The 24,778-nt window shown below is 41.3% G+C and overlaps 2 protein-coding genes and 1 pseudogene across 5 annotated transcripts; 1 reads left to right on the plus strand and 2 right to left on the minus strand.

The window, feature by feature from the left end:
* The first annotated feature begins 708 nt into the window (after positions 1-708).
* Positions 709-2,995, plus strand: LOC146383702 (serine protease FAM111A-like; annotated as a pseudogene).
* A 621-nt stretch (positions 2,996-3,616) lies between these two features.
* inpp5ja (inositol polyphosphate-5-phosphatase Ja) lies at positions 3,617-16,623 on the minus strand. Of its 3 annotated transcripts, none has more exons than XM_084935109.1 (13): positions 16,356-16,623; positions 16,037-16,256; positions 13,532-14,203; positions 10,000-10,107; positions 9,720-9,828; positions 9,497-9,613; positions 8,893-9,068; positions 8,448-8,559; positions 8,147-8,256; positions 6,625-6,835; positions 6,376-6,513; positions 6,059-6,304; positions 3,617-4,805 (listed from the first exon to the last, which is right to left on the minus strand). In XM_084935109.1, exons 3-13 carry the CDS (start codon positions 14,197-14,199, stop codon positions 4,320-4,322), a joined length of 2,481 nt encoding a protein of 826 aa, XP_084791235.1. In that variant the 5' UTR covers positions 14,200-14,203; positions 16,037-16,256; positions 16,356-16,623; the 3' UTR covers positions 3,617-4,319. The 3 variants fall into 3 exon arrangements, with proteins under 3 accessions (XP_084791235.1, XP_084791236.1, XP_084791234.1); XM_084935110.1 differs by having other exon boundaries at positions 6,059-6,163; positions 6,239-6,304; positions 16,037-16,622; XM_084935108.1 differs by having other exon boundaries at positions 16,037-16,623.
* Positions 16,624-17,094: 471 nt separating this feature from the next.
* Positions 17,095-22,790, minus strand: smtna (smoothelin a). Of its 2 annotated transcripts, XM_084935111.1 has the most exons (8): positions 22,573-22,790; positions 21,946-22,048; positions 20,399-20,474; positions 20,155-20,283; positions 20,007-20,064; positions 19,719-19,824; positions 19,455-19,606; positions 17,095-19,327 (listed from the first exon to the last, which is right to left on the minus strand). In XM_084935111.1, exons 2-8 carry the CDS (start codon positions 22,027-22,029, stop codon positions 19,180-19,182), a joined length of 753 nt encoding a protein of 250 aa, XP_084791237.1. In that variant the 5' UTR covers positions 22,030-22,048; positions 22,573-22,790; the 3' UTR covers positions 17,095-19,179. The 2 variants fall into 2 exon arrangements, with proteins under 2 accessions (XP_084791237.1, XP_084791238.1); XM_084935112.1 differs by lacking the exon at positions 22,573-22,790 and having other exon boundaries at positions 21,946-22,541.
* Positions 22,791-24,778: the final 1,988 nt, after the last annotated feature.

Below are 24,778 nucleotides of genomic sequence, written 5' to 3' on the forward strand. Positions count from 1 at the left end.
AGAGCTGCTGCAATCCTCTGCATTAATGATCTTTCTGTTTCTCTCCTTCTGCATGTGTGTGTGTGTGTGTGTGTGTGTGTGTGCACTCACAGAGAGGAGGTCACGGCAGGAGTTCCCTGAGTTGACACGTATGAACCATAAAGTCAGTTTGGACAGAGGAGCAGTTGGTAAACTACATTCAGTCTTGACAAAATTACTTTTTTATCCAAAGCATGCACAAGAAATCAAATCTCTGTATCACAATGATTTCAATAAAGCCTTATTATTTTATGGGGGCAATATCACAAATTACCGTAGATCATTAATAGGGAACAAAAAAGGAAGATCACATCAGCAATGGGAGACAGAAGTCTTGACACGTGCTTATAACTTAAAACACAAAAAACCCAGTTACAGCTGGTAAGATTTATGGTATAAACCAGACTTTCACAGTCTGCATCTTTACAGGGTTTTTTTCTGCTTTTGTTCACTCCTAGTGTGATTAACAAACAACAACCACAAACACAGAGCCCACTAAGCCCACTATTAGCTGCTTTTTCCCCTAAACAGTCAGTTGACTGAGAGAAATGCAATCCATTATTGTGAACGCTGAAGGAGATGTGTTCCATAGTCAGACTTATATTTCCTTAACTTACATCCTATGTTCTGTTTAATTCCGGCATCCCTTTGATGGAAAATTGGTTAAACCATTGCTCAACTTATGTCTGAATGACGGCAGATAATTCTGATGAAAAGGGAAATGACCACGTAAGCACTTTGCAGCTGAGTCAAGGGCTCGTGGAAATAAGGTCAGGAGGTGTCCGGCGTGAGTGCGCGTGCGGCCTGACATTCCATTTGGGACATCTGACAGACACACTAGTGCAACTCAGAGTGTGAGCAGCAACTCCTGTATACTAAACAGAAGAAAAGTAATGTGTAGTGCTTCTTTTTTTTTTTTTTTACAACCGAGATTCCAGGGCACATGCTTATATGGTTTTCTTTTATTCAAAACAGGTTAGTTTAGCAATTGTGTAACTGTGTAATTGACCTTTTTACCGGTTTGAGGAGTTGGTTCCCTGGTCCAGATATTTGGGATGGTCAAATGCCGAGTCTCCAAATGCAAACAAAAGGATATTTTCCACTTTATATCTTAAATGTGTATAAATGAGATCGGATGATGTCCGATAAACGTAATAAACAATAAATGTAAATCAGTTTTTTTAACTTTGCAGACTCATCTACCCACTCCAGTGAAAGCGGTAAAAAAAACGATCATGACTTTAAAGAGATTATGAACAAAATGCAATACATTTTGTTTTTTGCTACATTAACAACTTTTCCAACTCTGATTCTCTGCAGGACCCACACGGACATCAGTTCAGACGGCACACGCAACCTCGCACAGTGCTGGAGGCCTTTCAGTAAATATAAGAAGATGGTTAAGGCGAGAGATTGCTATTCTGTCTTTTACATCGGTACAAAGGGAGGACTAAATGCCAAAAAAGAGAAAAGTTGTTTTTTTTTTGTTTTTTTTAAAATGACGCTTTAAACAGTTCAAGTATCTTTGTGTTTACGGGGAGAAGAGAATAACTGCGGCCGAGGCTCTGAAAAGAGACGGTCACTTCACCAATGACCTGGGCTACTTTGAGCTGGTTAACGTACGTAAGACTGAGTGCACAGACATAATCGATTGTCTAGACAATCCAGATATGTTTTCCACAGGGAGCAGATACGGAAATAAAAGATGTAGCCATCCCAGGGCAGCAGAAACCTCCACACGCATCAAATAATGCAAAGTGCAGTGGTGGAATGACATCAGTCTTAGATGTAGCACAGCAGAACGGATTGAGTCTAAAAACAGCAATCAAAGAAACGGGCAGCAGCATTGACCATAAGGAGGTTTACGATCTACTTTGTCAGCAGTATCCACGTCTGAAAAGATGGATGGAGAGTAGATTCCCTAAAAATTCTGGAAGCACTGAAATACAGGAAGGAGACCTTTGGAACGAGCCGACAGTCTTTTACTGAAATTCGCAGTGTTATGTTGTTGTCTCATAACTTGCCTGCAAGGCACAGGCTTTGTGCTATTTGACAACTTTGTCTTGACCGACGTCCACTTATTCCATTACTGGGTTAAATCAAACACACCTAACTGGCGTGAATTTGTAAACGTTACCGTGGTCTTTAACTTTGAAGACCAAGAATCAGACAGGAACAACTTTAGTGCTAAGGTGTTCATCGGCAACGATAAGTTAGATTATGTCATACTTAAGCTGGAAACAGAGAAAGTGCCGCCAGGGCTCCTTAAGAGATTTGGACCTGTGCCTTCAGGCGGTGAGGCCTGTGTCGTCGGACACCCAGGAGGAGGAGTGAAAAAAATGAGTCCTACGTGCATCATCGAGAAAGAGAGGCGAGAGAACGCTGAGAATAATGAAAATGTAGAAGACTGCGAGGAATTTTGCAGTCTTTGTGAAATCAATCAGCAGATCAAAAACGACCCGTATGAAAATATCTACATCACCTACAACACTCTCATGTACCACAGCTCTTCGGGCTCCCCGGTTTTCGATGCCGACGGACGAGTGTTTGGTCTGCACAGTGGCGGGTTTTTCTATGGGGTTCCGAACATTCGAGAATGTGATTGTGTACGCCTTTCCTCTGCTCACTATATTTGAAAACTTTGTGGACAATCTGAAGAAAGATGAGTATGTGGAGGTGTTGGAAAGAGTTGAGGAGGAGGCAAAGGGAAATCCTCACCTAGAAAACATTATAGCCTCTGTTGTGGGGTCAAAAAAAGGCAAACCTGACATGTTGTTGCAGGAAGTTGAGAGTAAAACAGATTCTGAGGAGATCGGTGATGGCTGTGTAGAGACAGAATGATCGCAGTAGTTTGTTTGCCTGTTTTGTACAGACAAGTGTTGAACTCTTATTTTACAAATTCTTAGTTTTCACTCGTTATTATTATTATTACAACAAAGGGTATGGGGCTCTTGACAACCATTTTCACCGTTGGTCGATAAATGTCACCATTTTTTAGAAAAAACAAGGACAATTTGTTTTGCCCCTACATAGAGACTACACCCGAAAGTCTCTACATGCGTTCTTCTTCCCCACTCTCGCCAAGTGCGAGATAGGAGATTATTGGATCGTTGGGCTTCTCCATCTGTATTGTAAGATCTTTACCTTACAATATAAAGCATCTTGAAATGACTTCTTGTGAAGTGGTGTTTTATATATAGAACTGAACTGAATCCAATTAATCGCCATATTTAAATCCCCAAGTTAAGTGGCAACTTGTATTGCATCTCATAGACAAGTGATTCCCTTTCCTGTGATCCATAATAGTTTGTAAATGACGTATCAAACACACATTTCCCTGTGACCCCATGACTCTAGTAACATGGATGTTTGGATGTTAACATTTGCCAGGGGATTGAAGACGAATGCTAATTTTGACCTTTGGTCTTTCAAAGTCTCTCTGAATCAAAATATTGAAGTCCAAGTGGAGTCACGAGTTGTTGTTCACTTAAAGCAGGAATGCAAGTAGGATATATCTGAACTGAGGATTAAGTGAGTTCACACAAATGTACAAACATATGCTTTTTCTTGACAGCTTAATGTCATCCAATAATCAGCATTTGTTAGTTTGCATTTGCTCTTTTATTTGCACACTCGCATAGATGACACAACACAGTTTCCTGGGAGCCAAAGAAACACATTATTAGCCTAAACAGTCACTCAAGGAGCCCTATAGAACAGGGGCTGTATCCACAAAAAGCGATGTTCAAGTTTTCACGGTCACATGTAGATTTCAGATAGAATTAGATGATTTCTCTACTTTTGGATGCATTAGATTTGTTTTATGAATACAGACCAAGACCTATAGAGTTAAACATTTAAACCATCATGTGTTCCAAAATGAAAGTTTGACATATTTATGGTTTAGCACAAAGGTCTACACAAAACCACTCACACACAAACACACACACACACACACACACACACACTCTCTGCTGTTAACTATGATACCATCAATACTTGTGATCCAAGGTCCTTATTCTGATGCAGGACTGTTTACATGGATCCATATTGCTGTCAATAACATCTGTTCATATCGGTCACAGGTTTGCTCCAACTTTAGCCTCACATTCAATATGCTTGTTTACATAATGATATAGCTTATGAGTCTATAAAAGCACTGGGAAAGCAAAGGAATGTTTGCAAACTACATTAGGAGTCAATAAATGCCCTGTGACACTATGAGCACAGTGACACAGGGGTCAGATCAGACTCTGATTTGATGGATATTGCTTTTTTTCCTGCTCATACACAGTCTCATTTTAACTCTTGATCTTCATTTTCTTTGCAGTGTCTGTTTCCCCTGTCTTTCCTATCCGTTTCACCCCTGTGGGGCTAACCTGAGCTGGTCTGGGTTCACCTAGGATAGCAGCAACCAGGGCCTCTGGTGCAGTCACCACACTACCTGGAGACACAGGGCTGCGAGGACTGAGCGGGCTGATGGTGGGAGATGGCACGGCGTCGGGGGACATCAGCCGCTCCTTTTTAGAGCAGGGAGAGCGGCTTCGTGTCTGGCTCTCTTTGGAGCGAGGCCCGAGGCTGAGGCTCTGCAGAGAAGGGAGGGGATTAGATGAAAGAGCAGGAAGTGCAGGGCTGCGACTGCGCCGGTGACGGTGGTGGTGTTTGCCCGCTTTAGGGCTCGGGCTGCGGGAGTTTGGAGCCAGCAGAACAAGAGTGCTGTCATCTTCAGAGCTGACATCGGAGCTCTCGGAGTGACACACGGTGGGACTGTGAACTGGCATGTTGATCTGTTGAGGACAAGACTTATGTCAGTGCTACGCTCAATATGCTTTACTCAAGTAAGTACAATAAGTGCAAGTGAATTAAAAATAATAATTAACTTAAAGATATCAGGCACTTCGTGTCTTTTGACAATCTGCATTTTTGAGCAGATTTTTAATGTTGTGGCCAGGTAAAGTGGGGGTAATTTCACTGCTTGCACAGTGGTAGCAGTTTAATCTCCATATTTTGACTCAGATAAATGAAAAGTAGCGGACATATTAAGAAGTTTTATGATAAAATATTCATGTTTTTCTCTTTGATAAGCTCAGCTGCCTTATTCACGCGTCCTGTTTTGTCAGTCAAACAGTTGGAAATTTGTCAGATATTACTTCACTCTCACAGAGGACAAACAGATCCTGGAAATATTCACATTTTAGTGGATAGAATCAGATTTGTTTTGCTATTATATTTGCATTTAAATGTCAAATATAATATTCAGTTTACTTATATATACAGTATACACTAGCCATGCCATTTATACCTGTTCAACTGCTCATTGATGCAAATATCCAACTAGTCAATCATATGGTAGCAGCTCAGTGCATATAGACATATAGATATGGTCAAGATGACCTGCTGAAGTTCAAACTGAACATCTGAACTAGGAGGAAAGGTGATTAAAGTCGGTTTGAACATGCTCGTTTCAGTATTTCTGACACTGCTGATCTACTGGGATTATCCCACACAGCCATCTTACAGAGTATGGACTGAAAAAGAGAAAATATCCAGTGAGCCGCAGCACTCTGGGTGAAAATGCCTGTTGATGCCAGAGGAGAATAGCCAGACAGTTTCAAGCTGATAGGAGAGCAACAAAAATCCAAATATCCTCTGGTTATAACCAATGCATGTAGAAGATGATCAGTGAGTGCACAATATGTCAAACCTTGAAGCAGATGGGTTACGGCAGCAGAAAACCACACTGGGTGCCACTCCTGTCAGCTAAGAACAGGAAACTACGGCTACGTTTCATGAATCTGCAGCGACTGTGTGATCAACTGTGTGATCCTATAATGTCAATATGTACCCAGATTTCAGAGGAATGTTTTGCAGCACCTTGTTGAATCAGAATTAAGGCATGTCTGAAGGCATAAGAGTGCCCTAACCCTGGTGCTAGGAAGACATACCTAATGAAGTGGCTGATGATTGTACCTGTGTACCTGGATCTGTTCTTGACTAACAGGAATGCATTTGCTTCACGTTGTTCTATAATTCGTGTTACCTGAATTGGTGATGACAATCCAACAATGCTGTTCATGTTATGACTGTAGTAACCCAGGATGTATTCACAGTCATCTCTCGGCAAATCCTCCTCTGAGAATGTCACCTGTGGAGAGAAAACCAGACAGAGTATCTCTGAGTTCAGCTCAAAACATATTTGTGAATTTGTGCTAAGGCTCACCTGCGTTGCATGCTCCGCTTTGGCCCACACATACGCCTGATAATCTTTGTGATGTCTGAATCCAACCTGCAGGAAGATAATTGCAGGTGCTGACACTGTGGGAAATATGTGTAATAATTTATAAACTTAAGACTTACCTTGTATATTGCCACCCAGTCCCATGAGCTGCGCTGATAAGTTGATGCAACAGTGAATCTGACTGTTGCATCTGAGGCTTTGCACCATTCCTTGTTTACCTGCAGTTCCACCAGAGGCATATCCACCCTGAATGGGAACTAGGAGATAAGTTATGGATAGTTAGATAAAGCACAACCTAGCAATGTAACAACACAGAGATGTAATTATGACATGCTTCATCTGAGGTCGTATGATAATCATTGTCTCACATGTAGTGAAAACAGGGCAGAAACAGGTTTGTGGTCACTGATGGTGAAACTCATGTGACTGCGATACGCATGGTGTGTCACTTTAGTTGCCCCCCCCAACCACGAGGTCAGGCCACGCTGCAGTGCTGCATTGTGGGTAGGAACTGGTGAACCAGTGCGGCGAAGACGCCATAGGATGCGATCTGTCCAGGCAGGTTTCCTCTTTTTAGCACTGACAGAGAAACAGACACACGGTTATAAGCGGTGGAAACTTTGCTTTTAGACAATAAAATCAACAACCCTGTTTACACTTGGTTTTAAAATGCATTTCAGACATCTGAACACCAACTGGAGAGCTGATAATTCATCATCATTTATACTTGCTACTCCAACCCTAATGTTCACTTCTGTTTACGGCCAAGGTTGATAAGCTGAAGGTGAAAGAGCCCCTCAGTTATCACACACAATAGTTACAAAAATGTTCAGATCTGTTTCAAGAATAAATGCTGTTGCTCCCACAAGGGAAAACCATTGTTGGAAACAGCAAAAGGGCCAAAATTATTATGAAACTTGTGACAATTTTGCCTTATAGATGATTACTTTAAAGATGAGGACCAGGTTTGTGACCACTCACAGGTAATTGCTGTCTTCAAGGTGATTCAAAATGGCGATACAACGGCATTAGGATGGAGTCAGTCTGTTAGTAGCTTGAGACTGAATGCGGTCAAGTTGGCAAATAGAAGCAGTCTGTTTGTGATGATACAGGAGCTAACTTTGATAAAACTGTGAAAATCACAAATCTGCTGCTTTCTACATGCACAGAAATTCACATTTACTACTTACATTTAGATCCTCATTTGAAACAGAAATTCCATAAATAGTTACATAGTTTCTGCAGGACAGCAACTTTACTGCAAAATGATACATACGCTCAGCTACCTTACTGTTATATAGAAGTCTAACCAGAATACAACCAGTTGAGTCCAGTCCCCTATTGCAAAGAGATCAGACTGATTCAGTTTGATTCTGTTGTGTTGTCAATCTGATGACAAGTATTTGAAAACCTCCATCAATCTGTATGAGCCGGTCTAACAGGTTGACCGTGACTGTTTGGAGGCAGGTTGCCTCTGACCAGCTGATTTGTGTTATCACCTTGCAATTGAAACTGTTGTCCAGAGGTTAAAAGTGTTGCGTATTCAATCTTTGGACAATCAAATGGCAATCATTTACCAGATGGGACAATAATAATGCAATTACCAGGCAACCACCAATTTTTCCTATAGTCACAAGAAGGTTACAATCCTATTTCTATTCTGGTGTGACTGATTCGTGCTATTCCACCTGATGAGACTGAGTGGATGTCCTTCAAAGTCAAAGACAAGATGACTACACTGATGACACTTTGTGTTATGTCCTTATCAGAGAAACATCCGGACATATTAGGATTTAGGATCATAGTGTGTCTCCACTTGGGATCTGATTGCCCAAGATACATTTTAAAACCAAGTGTAAACAGGGTCTAGATAGAGATGACTGAACCAACCTGGTATCGTAGGTATGAGTGCCTACATCAAACTTATAAGTAGGTGGAAATTTAAGTTGTCCCTCCATGAAGCCTTCCAGGATGGACTCTGTGTTTTTAGCCATGTTGAGCTACAGAGTAGGGCAAACATTCCAGAATAATAATATTAGTAATAATTATTATTTAAACACGAGTTTTTGTGCTACAGCTCCCTCTGTTGGTTGTAGCGTCTGATTAAACAGGTGGCATGAAGCCTTCCAGAAAAATCCATCTGTCTCTGTGAATGTGTGAATGCTTTATTAAAATGCTGAAGGTGCCTCACCTGATCCCGCTCCCACAGAAGAGGCAGCTTATTGCTGTCAATGGCACATTTCACCACATGGATATCATAGTCTTCAATACGGAAATTTAAATCCCCAAACCAAAACACGACACTGGGAACAGAATAAAGAGGCCTTTACTTCAGGAAGAGAGCACAGATACAAAGAATAAAACAGTCAATTTACCACTGTAGTGCACTGCCTATGTAGATTCAATTTAAAAAAATTAACATAAATACATATCATTATTAGCTAAATTAAGCGTGCACGCTAAGGGTTCAAGAGGTTTGATCAAAGCAGGAAAGATTTTTTAACAAACATATGTGTGGGATTTTTTCATTGTTATAACTTAATAATGACATCACTTTGTATGGGTGTGCAAAGCTTTTTTCAGTTAATTAGACCTTTTATTAAAAAAAAAAAAAAAAAAAAAGGAAAGTCACCCACTCATGGTCTAGTACACCAGTAGCAGCCCCTCCTTCAAATTGCTGCTGCTGCAGGATGCTTTCAAAGTCTTCCATCCTCTGTTCCAGGTTCCTCATGTGAGCTGGCAGGTGACAGTTGAGGAAGCACACAGGGTGGCCGAACATGGTCATCCTTGCACTGACGCCGCCTTTATTCCCCTTAAAATGACAGGAAAGGGCAAAGCATGCAGCGTCAAAGGGACCTCTTATGCAGACAAGATTTAAAATTAAACAAACATCAGCGTATATCAACCAGATCTGTGCTCGGGGACAAGGTCGTGTTGTTGTTTTTTTCCCAACACTCACAACACCAGAAAGCCAGACAGTCTGCTGCTGCTGCACTGACCTCAAAGAGAAGGAGACTGCACCAGCAGCAGCCAGGGGTGATGCTGACATCAACACGCACAGGAAGGTCACACACTGACATATGCACCCACGCATGCATGCACCTGCTGGCAGGAGGGCACACACACACACACACTATATCTTCCCTTGCTACCCCCAGTGACATGAGCCCACTTCAACTTTTGCAACATCATGAATCTCGGCTGGTTTCAAAGCAGCACTCTGTAATGTGTAGCACGTACCCAGTATCCCCCAAGTCCTGTGCGTGTACTCTGTGTCTGCACACCTCTGAGAAATGGAAGGTGGCAGAATTTAGAGAAAACCAGCAGCAGCACTCCCTGCATTCGCTGGGACGCCACCTGAACAGATGAGATAGATGAAAAATAATATATCCATAGCAAAAGAAACTACAATTCTAATGGTGCTAAAGGTTATGAAGGACAACAGATTTCACTCCTTACTGACCAAAACATATCCAAAAGGGCTGAGCGTGTCCATGCAAAGCTCACTCCACTGGTCTGAGAAAAGAACATCCTTCAGTCTTTTGTTTATCATGGAGTTGACTTCTTGGAGTCTGGATGGTGCCAGAAAGTAGAGAAATGTCAAAATGAAAATAATAATACTAAAAAAAAAAGGACAGTGATGGGTAACAGGAGGGGAAGAATCAAAATGAACACAGATGACTGAGTGGGCATTCACGGCTGTCTCCTTGGCACCGCTGAGCCGTGCAGAATTACTTGCTTACCCGATGATAAACATGTCAATGTTCCCATCTGAGACATTTGGTCCAAAGAGAGAAGTGATGTCATCTGGCGGCACAGCTGATCCCACGTTCCATGTGATGATGTACACCCTTTGAAAGGACAGAAACAGTGGGAAAATTGCATGAGTTCTATAGTTTAAGGTAAACAAGGACGTAATCCATGCTGTAATCCTCAGAGAAAGAGCTTTCATCAGGGTTTCTGTGTACAGAAAAAAAGATAAGCACAATTAAGCACCTCTGCATCCCTTGATGATGACTAAGTATTCTGCCTGCCTGTGTGTCTGTGTGTGTGTGTCTGTGTATGTGTGTGTGCATGTGTGATTGTGGATGAGTTCTGGCAAAGATAAAAAGAAAGTATGGAGCTAATCATCCTTTGAATTACCAGTTTGATTATTTTGTGCTGAAATATCCAAAATAATTAATTAAGACTCCATCTAACCATCAGTTTCTTTGGTTTGTGATTTTCCTCGGTTAACAGAAACAGTGAGAACCACTGATTCACTTTGCTTTAACGTGAGATCAAGAAAAAGAAACACATCCTGTTTTTCGAACCGCTGGAACCAGCAAGCATTTGGCATTTTTTCCCCAGAAAAAAAAATATTTGAGTGAATGTGGTTAAATGGACTCAGTCAATCAGCTTTACACCTCTGCACATTTTGCTTGTCATTATTTGGATATGCAATTTCTGCACTGACAAAATGGTTTTATTAGCAGAGACACACGTTCGGGGTCAAATAATTTAAATAAATGGACATCCTGTTGTTAGTTACAGTGCGTATTTACAGAAATAAAAGCACATCATTAGAGTTAATATTCTGCTCTGCCGATAGCCATTTATTCATAATTTAAAGTGTGCAGATATGATTTGTTGTGAGCTACATTACACCAAAAAAAAAAAAAACAGGAAAAAAAGTGCCTTTGGATGAATTTGAGAGCTGTTAAACTTGGTGTCATCTAAACAGCCTTTGACATCATTTATTCATTCAGTCCAAAAGATCCAAATATCTCTGCATTAATAGACCTTTTTCTTACAAATGCACCCAACAAATATTAACAAATATTCATCTGTTGCAGAATTTTGTAATTATAACGGCGATCACTGTGTCATTGCTTGTTTAAGAAACTTAAAATCACCCAAGCCCAAACTGCATTATGTTTTTAAAAGGTGTTTTAAGACATTTGAAGCACAACCTTTAGTTTTACATGTACAATAGTGCTGTGCGATAATGCAAATTTTGATATCGATCTGATTCCAGAAAAATACTGGGGCAGTATTGCAGATACCAGTCCTGATACTTTTAACTTGTAAGGGTAGCTTAAGTAGGGAGATCAGTGTGTCCTGATTTATAACATAAATTATCCTCAACCTATAAATTCTAAACACATTTTAATGAAAACTAAATCATTGTGATTTTTTTTTCACAATAATGAGTTAACATATCAAAACAGTGTTTTCAGCATTTCATGTATTTTGAAACTGTTTTTTTTTTTGACCTGGAATGTAATTGTGGCTTTCTCTAAAGCACTCTAGGTCAACTTCTGTTGTTTAAATGTGCTACAGGCTATAAATAAGTGTCAGCACTAATTTGAATCTTGTCTTTTCTGTCTTTTACTTCCTTATCAATGGATCCATTTGTTTATAGAACCAATTCTACTGCTGTAATCTGTAAAGCTTTGAAATCCATTCACCCCCCAAAAATGTCAACTAGACCTGACGGTATGGATGCTTATCTTGTAAAGCTTGCAGCTGATTTTAATCCTGAGCTTATTAATTACATTTTTCCCCATCTGAGTCTGCAGACTAATGTTGTTACTAAAATATGGAAAGCAGCCTGTGTTCTCCTCTTATTTAAGACTGGGCACCTTTTAGATGTAAACAATTATTGCCAGTGATATATAAACTTTATACCCTGCCAAATTTCTAGAGTCTGAAAGAATATTTGTCTGACTTAAGTCTTAAGTCAAACTAGGTCTGCATTCAAATTGGGTTTTAGTACCATAATAGCAAGTGTTTTGGTAACAAATGATATTATTAATTCCCTAAGTAGGACAGAGCATTGTGCTGCTATGTTTTTTCTGATCTTTCAAAGGCAGGTTCTGTTTACAATGAGTTACTGTTAGGCAGATTCAGTGATACTGGTTTGAGTTACAGGGCTTCACTTTATATAGAACACAGTGTGCCAAATCAAGTTTCCTAAAGAACAGAATTCCACAAGGTTTAGTTTTGGGTCCTGTTTTATTTTCTATTTTTAATTGAGAACATTGGGAAGAATATGCCTCAAGCTAAAGAGCTAACGTGAACCTTTATGCAGATGACACCATCATTTCCTCTTTAGTCGTTACGGTGATTTAGGCTGTTTGTGAGTTTCAAACGAGTGATGACTTTTAGGAATTGCAGGCATCACTGAAAGGTTTAAAATTCATTCACAATCCTAAAAAAACTGAGCTCATGTTGGTTTCTAGAAATCGCTTTCAAATCTTAGACAATGTCGGTCTTTGAACCGTAGAAGAGAAGTATTTGGTTGGATGCCAACTTTCCTTTAGTGCTGAATATTAAGCACTTGGCGAAAAAGCTGAAAGTCAGGCTTGGTTTTTATTATTGAAATAGGGCCTGTATTAATTGATCAATTAAGAAAACATTTGCATAGGCTATACTCTTAAATGTACTTGGTTATGGTGACATTATTTACATGCATGCTGCCACCTCTGCACTTCATTTTTTAGATGATGTGTAGTATTTACACTTTATTGTCTGGTACACATCACTGTGTACTTTATAATCTGCTTCCCTGGCCTTCGTTAACCCTAAGGAGACAACAATAATTTATGTACAAAGCCATACTGGGTAAATTCCCTTCTTATCTGTGTAAACTCCTAACCCCTTTAAACAGCTGCTATGATTTGCGTTTCTCTTAGTGGCTCCTTTTTAGGGTACTCAGGATTTTTCTGAACTTGGTAGAACAGTATAGGATACGACAGTATCCCGTTTTGCACCTTGGTCTTGGAATAACCTTCAGAGGACAATTAAGCTGAAAGCTTTTATCTCCCTGGGAGACTTCAGAGCACTCATATATGTTCTTCTGTAACCAAAGACTGCAACTGCTATTCATAAACTGAACTTGATATTTTGTATTGTGTTACTTATTGACTTTGACTTGCTTTACTTTGTATAACATGTAAGCATTGATTTTATAATTTCTAATTTTATAATGGTGTGCCTCCTCAGCCAGGTCTCCTTGTTGAAAAAGATGTATTAATCTCAAGGGACCTTCTAATTAAATAAAGGTTAAATAAATAAATAAACACAACAGAAGTGCCTCTGGGAAATCTACCAACACAATGTGGCCGTGTCACTCTGTCAGTTCAAAAAGCTTTTAGTGAAATTTGCTGCTGTGATTTATGTGATGTGGTCTGGCACACATCAGCTCTCTTATCAGCCCTGACTGAAGGACAGCATCTGCAGCTGTGTTTCAACACAAAATGGGCAAACAGCCACACACATTGTTTCTCTCACCTGAAGTCATTGTTCTCTCCTCCTGGCTTCTCAGACTGAATCTGGCTCTGTGCTGAGCTTCCAGGTGAGGGGGTCTTCTGGGGCTGAGGGCTGAGGCTGGGCTTGAAGCTTAGGCTGGAGGGCAGGTGAGGTGATGGCTGGCGAGGAGGGGGGGGAGGGGGAGGAGGGGATGGTGGTGGTGGTGGAGGAAGGCAGGGGGTGGGGTTCAGGTAAGGCTGGGGGCAATGGGGAGAATGAGGACTGTGAGGAGGCAATGAAGAGTCTGTTGGGGAGTGTAGGAGTATGTTTGTACTCTGAGGTCCTGGGATGCAAATAGGGATCAAATCTATCTCGTTGGATGGCTCCACTGAAATTCTGGTTCCCCTTGGTTTATTTCCAAGAGCAGTTGGCCTCGGTCGGCTTATGCATGCCAGTGTTACTGGAGTGGACGCAGGTTTCGTCTGCCCTGACTGCATCTGCTCAGTCCCCCTTTTTGGCATAACGACCACCTGCATGGGATTCAATCCAGACTTTTTCTTGAGCTTTTCCGACTGGCTGCTTAGAGGTGCTTCCTGTGTTTGGAGTTGTGGAGGTAAATCCAGACCAGCTCCAATTAATGAACAGTTTCCAGGCTGTACTTTATGGCCACAAGGGTCCGTGCCAACTTGTTTCTGCAGCAGGCGATCCATCAACCTGTAACATCGTGTTTATGACATTTTTCTTAATGGTGTTTAAAGGAAAAAGAAATCACAGTGACTCTGCTTGCAGAATGTAAAAAAGGCACAAAATTGTAACATTGCTTGTCAGCACACAATTGGAAGAGCAAAAGAAGTGCCTGCAGTGAGTGGAAATTGAGAAAGAGTATTACATTATTTTGAGTACCTGTCCACATCATGCTCCCTTGGCGTCACTGATGGTGTTATCATGACTAGGCAACTGGGCTAAGGAACTAACTTTAGGCCTGCTGCGTCCTGGATTACACCCTAGCTGCTAAGCAAAGTTAATTAGCCCCTGACCCTCTTACAAAGCAAAGGAAAAGATTGTTAGTGGTTATTTAGATAAGGAATAGGGCTGTAATGTGCTTTTAGAGCACACTGCTTTTTGTAATCTCTCACTTTAAGATTTGAGTTCAGTCAGAAGGGAAGCAAAGGGGATCGGACACAGCTGCAGATAATGAAGCACATCAGGCAATGTCAACAGATGCTGTGGGTCACAAGCGTAGGTGTCAGTCCGCTTGAATATTCAGGAGGGGACACATTAACCTGGGGTACGTGTTAGTCCCCTAGGAAATTTGAAGCATTGTACACTTCATTTCCTGCCTTCTGGTGATTTTAATGCTCCAATTTGTTTCTTTCTGTTTAGAAATGTCAAAACTAACCCCACAAATAACAATTTACAACAGCCTCCTGGAATATAATGCAGTGAGTCTTTCAGGCTTTTTGTCTCAATTTTGTATACATATATATATATATACATGCATAGATAGATATGAGCTCATCTCTGGTGAGTGGACACATATAGGCTGCACTCCACTCCTTTGTTTCTGCCTGGATCTTGATGCTTAACAAGTGGACAGTTTGCATGATATCAGGCTACTTCTGTGCCTTTTCTTTGGAGTAAAGTAAATGCACACCTCTTATCTTTTCACAGATTCACTAATAAATCCACATTCAAAACTTCCTGCACATTTTATACAATCGTTTTTTTCTTGGCTATGTTATTGAGACTTACCGAAAATAACAAATGACACAAACTTAAGGTTATTTAATAAACTAACAACATGTTTAATGTCCTAACATTAGACCTCATCCTCATCATTTCTTTCTGAGCTCCGGCAAATTATCAGAAGTCAAGCTTTGCAGCTTCTGACTGACATCAAAACAGGGTGTGTGTTTGTGGGCTCAGTGGGATTAATTACATTTAGGAGAAAAGATCCAGTGTTGTGAGCTTTGGATATTGCAGGGATAAATAATATTTCCAGAGTAAAAGAATGAAGCATTGCTGGGAAAAAAAAAAAGATTTTAGAGGCATTTTCTCTGATTTTATTTATGGAGTCAAATGTGTTCAACCCTAAAATCTACACCTGTGGTTACATGAAAGAGGATGCCTGACATAAGAAGGACAGGTGCCTCCCTCCATTTTGTTTAAAGTCCTTCCACTCATAAATTATACACCTCTGTTAATAATGAATGACGCTCAAATGAGGACATCTTTGTAACTGAGAAATTCACGTGATCACAGCAATAACCCGTGAAACAGAGCTGTGAGTAATAGCGATCACACAGGTTTGAAGTCAAGAGGAAACTTTTGGAGCTTAAAACCCGGTGCCGGTGGGCCTTTCACATATGCACCCCCCACCCCCCCACATGAGGCTGCAAGTCTGAATGACAGCTCCGTTATATACAAAGGTAAGAGACTCATAGAAAACAACAACAACAAAAAAACGCAGTTTTACAGGTGCAACCAAGACAAACACAAAGACAGCGGCTGTTCGGGCTCACTGACGCTGTGAGGGGAGAAAATTACCTTTCATGCGTTGTTATATTTCCAAGGTGAACGAAAAGGTGAGCTCACACATTCATCAGTCCTCTTCTTCTCTTTTTCTCGCACACTTATGAACGTGAGCTGGCTGTCACAGAGTAAAATCGATGATGTCCGGAGACAGTCCCGTCCGGTCTGCAGGGCTGATGCGACCCGTCGGTACCGTGGATCGTCTCGTCACGGTGCAGCCTGCGCCGCCGCCGGGCTGTCAGGACAGAAAACGGTCACGGTTGATGCGCCCGGACTCTTGCATGTTGATGCCTGTGCCGTGATACAGCAACTGATTATACCTCATCCTACTTACTATCGCTGCCTCTGGCTACCTCGCGCAGTTCGCCGGTGCAGCTGTGCACTTTTTAGTCAGAATCCCGCCTGCACCTCCTGCACAGCAGTCTTACACCGACCCAGCGCCTCTCTTTCCCTCTCTCTCTCTTCCCAACACACACCCTCTCCTTCTCTCTCTCCATCACACATACACCCTAGATAAAAGCATGAACACCCGGGGGTGGGCAGAGCAGGACAGGCAAAACAAAATTCAGCTGCCAAAGTGCAGCCTACCAGAAATAACTGAGCATCTGTCCTATCACTGACGCATTAATCTGACATTAGTGCGTCACTGATAGCACGAATTGATCCATATGTCAATATTTAAATTTCACTTTGGGCACTGGCAGCTGGTAATATTAATATTATGTACATCACAACAATCCATTAAACGAACAAAATAATAAGCGTTAATAGCAACTGATGGTGTTTATGCCGAGCTTTTTTGTCGAGCCTATCAAGAAACAGAATTTTGATGTATAATGTTTGTGACTTTGCATTTTTTTTACGTTTGTATTATATTCCTTAATCCACACCAGCTTGCGCAGTAAACAACTGCACAAAACAACCGTGTCTCAACAGAAAACATATTACCTCAAAAGTACTGTTATTACTGTTTGGGCAGGTAGTAGGGCCAGTCTATACAGTGACAATGCATTCAAACCAAACTGACTACATACAACATTTTCTCTAAAAGAGCATTTAATAAAGCCTTTAATTTTGATTCTTTGCAAGGTATGAAAATTATTCTACAGATTGTGCTGGACTGCATTTAAATGCACATCAGAAAATCTCTTGTGAACATACAAGAGATTCCAGAAAATAAAGTGTGAGGTATCATAAGAAACATCACAGCAAGAAAAAGGGAACATTTGTGATCAGGAGTTTACATCCACTCAGCATGAGCATGAATGTCATGGTAATTTGGGGCTTTTAATGATTTCTTTGTACTGTTCTTTTTCCTGGATGGAAAAAGACTCTAAAAATCAAGAATTGGCTGCACAAGTTTGACTTAATTTTATATTTTTTCTGATCCACACAGATTCAAATATATACCCCACTAATATTTCATACAGGGATTCTCAGCAAGCTGCTAAGCTTAAGCTTAACAAGCTTCTGCCACAGTTCTGGCTGGATATTTCATCACTCTTCTTGGCAGAACTGGTAGAGTTCATTTAAATTAGTTGGTTTCCTTGACTGGACCCGGCTTTTAAGCATAGTCGACAAATTTTCAATAGGGTTGAGATCAGGGCTGTGGGAAAGCCGCTCCAGAAGCTTAGTATAAGCCTGCGTTATCCATTCAAAAACCTGTTTTGATGTGTTTGGGATCACTGTGCTGTTGGAACCATCAACTGTTCAATGATCCACCTGCTGATTTGAGGTGAAGGTGAAAAATTTGGAGGTTGTTCTTCTCCTTCAATATTCCATCCACTTTGTGCAACGTACCAGTACGACTGGCAGCAGAACAGCCTCAGAGCATTATGCTAACACCACCATGCTTAAAAGCTGGTAAGTGTGGAAGCTTTACCTTCACTCCAAACACATCTGTTGTCACTGTAGTCAAATAGCTCTATCTCGGTCTTGTCTGATAATACATTTTTTTCTTCATAAGGCATTTGCCTTGTCCATGTGGGGATCTGCAGATTTCAGTCAAGCTTGAAGGTGTTGATTTTGGAGCAGGGGCTTCTGTCTTGGTCAGCATCCTCTATCTCCATGGTGATGTAAAACACCCTTCAGTGTGGATAGTGATGCCTCAGAGGTCCCTGGATTGTTCCTGAAAATGCTGACCAACTTCCTCTCATCTTCTTCCAGATCTATGCAAAGTGGTGACATAGAATAACTCGTATTTGTATACAGTTGTTTGAACTGATGATCTTGGAATCTGCAGTTGCTTAGAAATGGCTCAGAAAAACCTTCCTAACTTGTGTAAATTGGCAATTCTCCATCTTTAGACTTTCTCAATATTCTGAGTATTGATCCTATCAAATAAATCCTCTTTATGCTGCCAGACAAACTACCAGTCATAGTCAATCATGATCACTAATGAGAAGTTAACAGGCCTTGGACTTGTCAAGTTTAAAGACATTGTTGATAATGTGTGGCTTAGGGACAATCCAGAATAAATTCAAACTTGTGTACCCAATTCTGTTTTTTGAAGTTTGTAAAGATGTAGGCTGTACAATCATTCCCTTTCATGGCCATAATGTATATATATTAAGTTCTGATCACAATTTTTAAAGGTGAGATAGTCAGAGTCGCAGACAGCCCACGTCTTTTAAACTCCATGCCCCATGTCAAGGCAAATTGTAAGCTGTTCATTAAAGTATCCAGCACACCACCAGCTGCTGGAGAAAATGGCATCAGGGAAATGCTTTAGTACCATTTTTATCAATATAACAGTAGGGGGTACAACGCATATAATGGAACTAATATTTATTAAATGGATCTGTAGTGCTTACACTCTCTGGCCCTTAACAGCATCATCATAAAAGTTGTTCCCAGAATCTCCCTGTGACTGTGGGATTAATACACATGTGTAATCTCACTGGAATGTACTGATCCAAAGCGCCAGCTGTCCACTGAGAGCACAGACACCCACAAGCCCCTGCTAACACACACAAACCAATATGATACTACACATTTGGCACATTCGAGTGATGCATGAGCCAGATGTGATCGGAGGCGAGATGTAAATATTTAGTTGAAAAAAAGCACACAACATTGTCCCTTTTGACATCAGCTTGCTGTAATGTGTGTAATATTTGTAAAAACTGTAATCACAGCAACTCCCGAAGGTTCTGAGTCTATGGCCGCTTCTTGGTTTTAACCAGGCCTTTTTCCACCAGACAGCGGTAAAACTCCTGGATATATGTGTACACGCATTTCCAGTCGGGCTCGTTCATCCGGACTAAGTCATCGGCATCCAGCAGAGGGGGGCAGCCTGCCAGCCTCCTGCAGAAAGTGCAAATGTCAGTGAAAAATGACTTGAGAGAAACAATGTAAGTGTAAAGTTACTTTGTTATTTATAATTCAAAGCTCGAGTTTTTGCAGATAGGACATATAAGGAAGGAGAGCTCACTCCGCAGTGCTGAAAGCCAGCTGGAAGTTTTCCTTGGGCTTGTTGGGGTTGAGGATGGAGTACTCGAAAGCGTCAGGGAAGAAGCGGTGCACCAGGGCGCAAAAGGCAATGCCGTCTTTCCAGCTGGAGGAGAAGTTCTGAATGTCCACCCCCTGTTTCATACCAGAGCGGGATAAGTGGCAGCAAGAGGGACATAAGAGTCAGGGCTATGTGTAGCTCCACGGGGCAATAATTCATAGACAGAGTGAGGCAGGGCATATTTACCTCATATGGCTCTGTTTTGGCCCTGCACCAGTCCAGAAGCATCTGTTTGACATTCTTAGCGTTGGGTGCCGCAGCAGGAGGAGCAGCAGCAGCAGAACTGGCCTTGCTGAGGAGAGGAAACAAAGACACAAAAGTACGGGTCACCTCATCTTTTCACATGGCAAATGCTTTGAGCATTTTCCCGCTCATTGAGCTGAAGCATCATGCCTATATCAAAGAAGCAGATGATTGTTCTTTAATCCTCTTTTTGCAAAAATGTTCACCTACACCGCCTCACATGGGACTCACCTGCCTCCTGTCCTGTTAAAGGGAGTAGATGCTGATGGAGATGGCTGGCTGCTTGGTTCTAAAATGATGAAGAGAATTAAAGTGTAAAAATTATTAGAACTGAAGTGCAGGATGATGCATTAACAAACATTAGGGGGTTCACAGTTACTGTTTATTGGCGGCTGCTGGTTCATGGATGCTCTTCCTATGCTAACAGTCCCGCCTGTCGTTCCCGCTTTGCTCAGACCTTGCTGTCTTAGGTTTTGCTGCCTTAACCCTCGCTCCTGCTCCCGTTTTTCTGATGATAGGCAATTTAAAGAGAGAAAAAGGAAAGCAAAGCACCAAATGAGTCATGATTATAGCACTTCCCCTCACTATTTGACAGAGCTGTCAAAGTTTTCCTGAGATTTCACCTCTTTTTTTCTTCAGGAGATCCCTTAATGCAGAACGGATCATCCGTCTCTCTTCAAAATCTGAGGTGTTGTCGAGCTAAAAAGATAATTACAGGTAAAGAAACAATATAAAGAAAAAATATTATAAACCACCTTGTAATCTGGTCTTTCAGAATATTTTTATATGACTGCAGGCATGTCTTGTAAATCTGAACAAAACTGAGGATACTTGGTCCTAAGTAATGTCATTACTTTGGCTTCTAGTAACACTGAGGAATCCTGGAGTCGTTTTTCTGACCAGGATATGTATTCAGCGCGCACATTAAACAAATATGTAGGACTGCTTTTTGTCATCTGTGCAATAATCCAGAGCGATGCTGAAAAACTAGCCCACACATTTGTTACCTCTCAGCTGGACTACTGTGATTCATTATTATCAGACTGTTTTGAAAGCTCCCTAAAAAGCCTTCAATTAATCCAAAGTGCTGCAGTTATTCTCTCAGGAGAGAGAGGGAGATCATATTTAATATTTTGCCCATATTAGCTTCTCATCATTGGCCCAGATTTAAACCAGAAATAAAAGAACTACTAAAAGAATTATTGAACTGAATTTAAAATCATTCTCTGCACATATAAGTGTTTTTGTGGTTCCCAAAAAAGATCATTGTTATGTCAACTGGTAACATGTGATTTAATTAAATGAAGTTAACAACTCAGATCAACCCAACAGATTTAAGTTACAGTTTAAGTTACACACAATAAGTGAAACTTAGCATTGTCACTTAACAAAACAAAAAAAACAACAACAACAAAAAAGAAATAAGTTAACAAAACAGGTTTTAATTTCAACTTGAATTGAAAGTTGATAGAAATCCCCCCAAAATGTTATAAACTAAACCAGAAAACTGAGTGAGAATCATTTAAAACATTGCATTACATCAAATACAGTGTAGAGTTTCTAAAAGTAGAGTGGAAGGCAGAGACTTCAGCTATCAGGCCCCTCGCCTGTGGAACCAGCTCCCAGTTTGGATTCAGGAGACAGACACCTTTTCTAGTTTTAAGATGAGGATCACAACAAGCTTATAATGGCAAGCTGGATCAGGTGATCCTTAATTATTTCATAGTTATGCTGCTAAAGCCTCAGGATGTTGACTTCCCACGATGAGCACTGAGCGTTTCTTTTCCGCTCACTCGTTTTCATTCTCCTTGTGTTTATTCGCCACTGCTTTATGTCATTACAATTGATCTTCTCGTTCCCATAGTTTGTGTTTTGTCCTGTCTCCCTTTCCTTTCCTTTCCTTTCCTTTCCTTTCCTTTCAACACCCAGCTGGTCATGTCTCTTTGATACTGTAGGACGTTTACCTTATAATATAAAGCATCTTGAGGTGACTGTTGTTGTGTTGTTGGTGCTGTATCAATAAAACTGAATTTAAATGTCAGAAATTACACAGTTTAGAACACACAGGATGGCAAAATGGAAACGAGACAACAATTATCTCACTGCTTTTTCTTTGCATAGATGTGATATGGATAATTTGATTGGCTGAAGCCACCTATAACTCACTCACCATCTTGTTGAGAACATCTTCATCCTCAATAGCAGCCAGTTCTTCGCTGGTTAGCGATGATTTGCCATCAGTTTTTGACTCCATGTCTGACAGGTGAACCTGGCTGTATGATAACAGAGCTGTCCTAACACATATTGAAATAATTCTTGACTTTCTGGGTTTTTTGGTTGTTGTTTTTAGCAACAACTTTGCTGTAATAATCCAAAGTTAATCACTGACACAGGATTAAAAATACTTGAATTATTTCTGACCAACCAGGCCAGATAGTGCTCACTGTTTACAGTAAAAATAAAGCACAGGTTTTACAGATAGATCTGAAGAATTCGTCTGCATGCAGTCAGTAATTCTAATACAAACTACTCTGTGAGCCTTTGCCGACACAGAAGGACGTCTCAGTTTATCGCAGCAGATGCCTGACTATGGCACAGAGGCGGGAAAAACACGTACAAATATAGTAATGCAGCAAGCATTACTAAAAGAATCTGATAACAGCGTGCAACTATGTGCTGAGACACTGGAAAAATCTAGTACTCAATGACACAACATGGGAAGCACAAAGAAACAAGACTGTGAAAATTAGAGATTCAGATTAGGGGTTGGCGGCTGCTGAGGTTTGGTGTGACTCACCTGTTTCAGGGTGCGTTTTGTGGTGATCTTTAGGAGTCAGCACGCCTTGCTCCTCTCCTTGCTCCTCCTTTAAAGTTCTCTGGGGAGCTGTGGGAGCTCAGCCCTGACATCACACCTCACACTGCAGCGCTTCGTAAGGATACATGTTTGGAGAGAGAGTGCAGATTGCTTACACGAACCACCCAAAAAGGGATGAAAAAGGAGGAGGAGGAGAAGAAAGAAACACATCAGGTCCTGGTCCATCCATCTCTGTCACCTTCAGAAGAGTCCCTCCTCCTCTTGTTAGTGGATTCTGGATGATGCCATGTGAAAATTTATGGCGCATAACCTCATATAAACTTTGACCGTGGCTCTACTGGAGTGCTCCAGACGAATCATCGGGGTGGAAAATAAGGAGTTAACAGTGGCAAAAAAAGTGAGGAGCACTGCCTTATTGAGGCAAAAGTATGACCACTGGACTTTGTTTACAGAAGTCAGAATGTCTGTAAAGGAGGACGGAGTGCAGACACACAGAGACGAATACAAACAAGCGTCTGGGAGAAAACAGCTTAAAAAAATATGCTCAACTTCAGCTGTGACACTGTTAAGTGTTTGAAAAGTTTTAGAGCCTAAGATATGGTGCCATTAAATCAAAAAGCACACAAAGTGCTCCATCCAGTGGTGAGCATGCATAACTGCTTCAAAATGTCCTCGAAGTGAGAAAGCACCAACATGAGGTGGCTCAGGCCTTATTTCCCCAGCAGAGATTTTTCAAGCTGCAGGAAAAGCTGGACATTGCTAAAGTTATACAAACTGATTCAAAGTTTTCAAATCTTCTAATCAGTGGATCTTGAATCAGTAATGAAAATTAGTTCCAGCTCTATTCTATCTAAGGAGCTTGGAAAGAAAAGCGTCTGGACTTCTTTGAGTTGCTTGAAGACGTTTCACCTCTCATCCGAGAAGCTCCTTCAGTTCTAAGGGTCAAATGGTGGAGAGTCCCAGAATTAAACCCAGTGGGAGTTTCCCCCCAAAGAGGGACAAAAGGAACCCCTGATGATCCTCTACCTAATCACATGAGCCAAGGTGTGAAAGCGGGTGTGGGTCCCAATCAGCCAGGGTTTCGGGTGAGCTCATTGTGAAACCTGGCCCCACCTTATCATGCGAATTCCTGAGGTCAGATGGCCCAGGATGTGAATGGGTGTTAAGGCGTCTGGGGAGGGAACTCAAAACTGGATTATAGATGGCAGACAGTTGGTGTCGTAAACCACCGCCTCTGTTCAAAGATGGTCGCTCACAGTGGACGTAAATTACTTCTTTCACTCCTCTTTCAAACCATCAGTCCTCTCTGTCCAAAATGTGAACGTTGGCATCCTCGAAAGAGTGACCTTTGTTCTTTAGATGCAGATGGACTGCTGAGTCTTGTCCTGTGGAGGTGGCTCTTCTATGTTGTGCCATGCGCTTGTGAAGTGGCTGTTTGGTCTCTCCGATGTAGAGGTCTGAGCATTCCTCGCTGCACTGTACAGCATACACCACATTGTTAAGTTTGTGTTTAGGAGTTTTGTCTTTCGGGTGTTTTTGTCTGAGTGTGTTGCTGGGTCTGAAGTACACTGGGATGTCATGCTTGGAGAAAACTCTCCTGAGTTTCTCTGATACACCGGGTACATAGGGGATGACAATGTTGTTGTGTCTGTCCTTCTTATCATCCCTCGCTGGTGTCTGATCTTCTTTTCTGTGCATCTTTGCTGACTTTATAAACGCCCAATTAGGATAACCGCATGTTTTAAGTGCTTCCTTTACATGTGTGTGTTCCTTCTTTTTCCCTTCAGGCTTAGAGGGAACATGTTCTGCCCGGTGGTGTAGGGTCCTGATTACCCCAAGTTTGTGTTCCAGAGGGTGATGGGAGTCAAAGAGGAGGTACTGGTCCGTGTGTGTGAGCTTTAGCTGCTTATCAATGCAAATATCTAATCAGCCAATCACGCAATAGCAGTCCAGTGTCTTTAGACATGATGAAGGCGACCTGCTGAAGTTCAAACCGAGCTTCAGAATCAAGAAGAAAGGCGATAAAAGTTGATATAAGAACATTGTTGGTGGCAGACAGACTAGTCTGAGTATTTCAGAAACTGCTGATCTGCTGGGATTTTCCCATAAATCCATCTCTAGGGTTTACAGAGAACAGTCCAAAAAAAGTAGAAAATATCCAGCGAGTGGCTGTTCTTGGGCAAAAATG

Source organism: Perissodus microlepis, chromosome 7 (assembly GCF_051167445.1).
Source record: "Perissodus microlepis isolate ML-2025 ecotype Zambia chromosome 7, ASM5116744v1, whole genome shotgun sequence".
Classification (NCBI taxonomy): Eukaryota; Metazoa; Chordata; class Actinopteri; order Cichliformes; family Cichlidae; genus Perissodus; species Perissodus microlepis.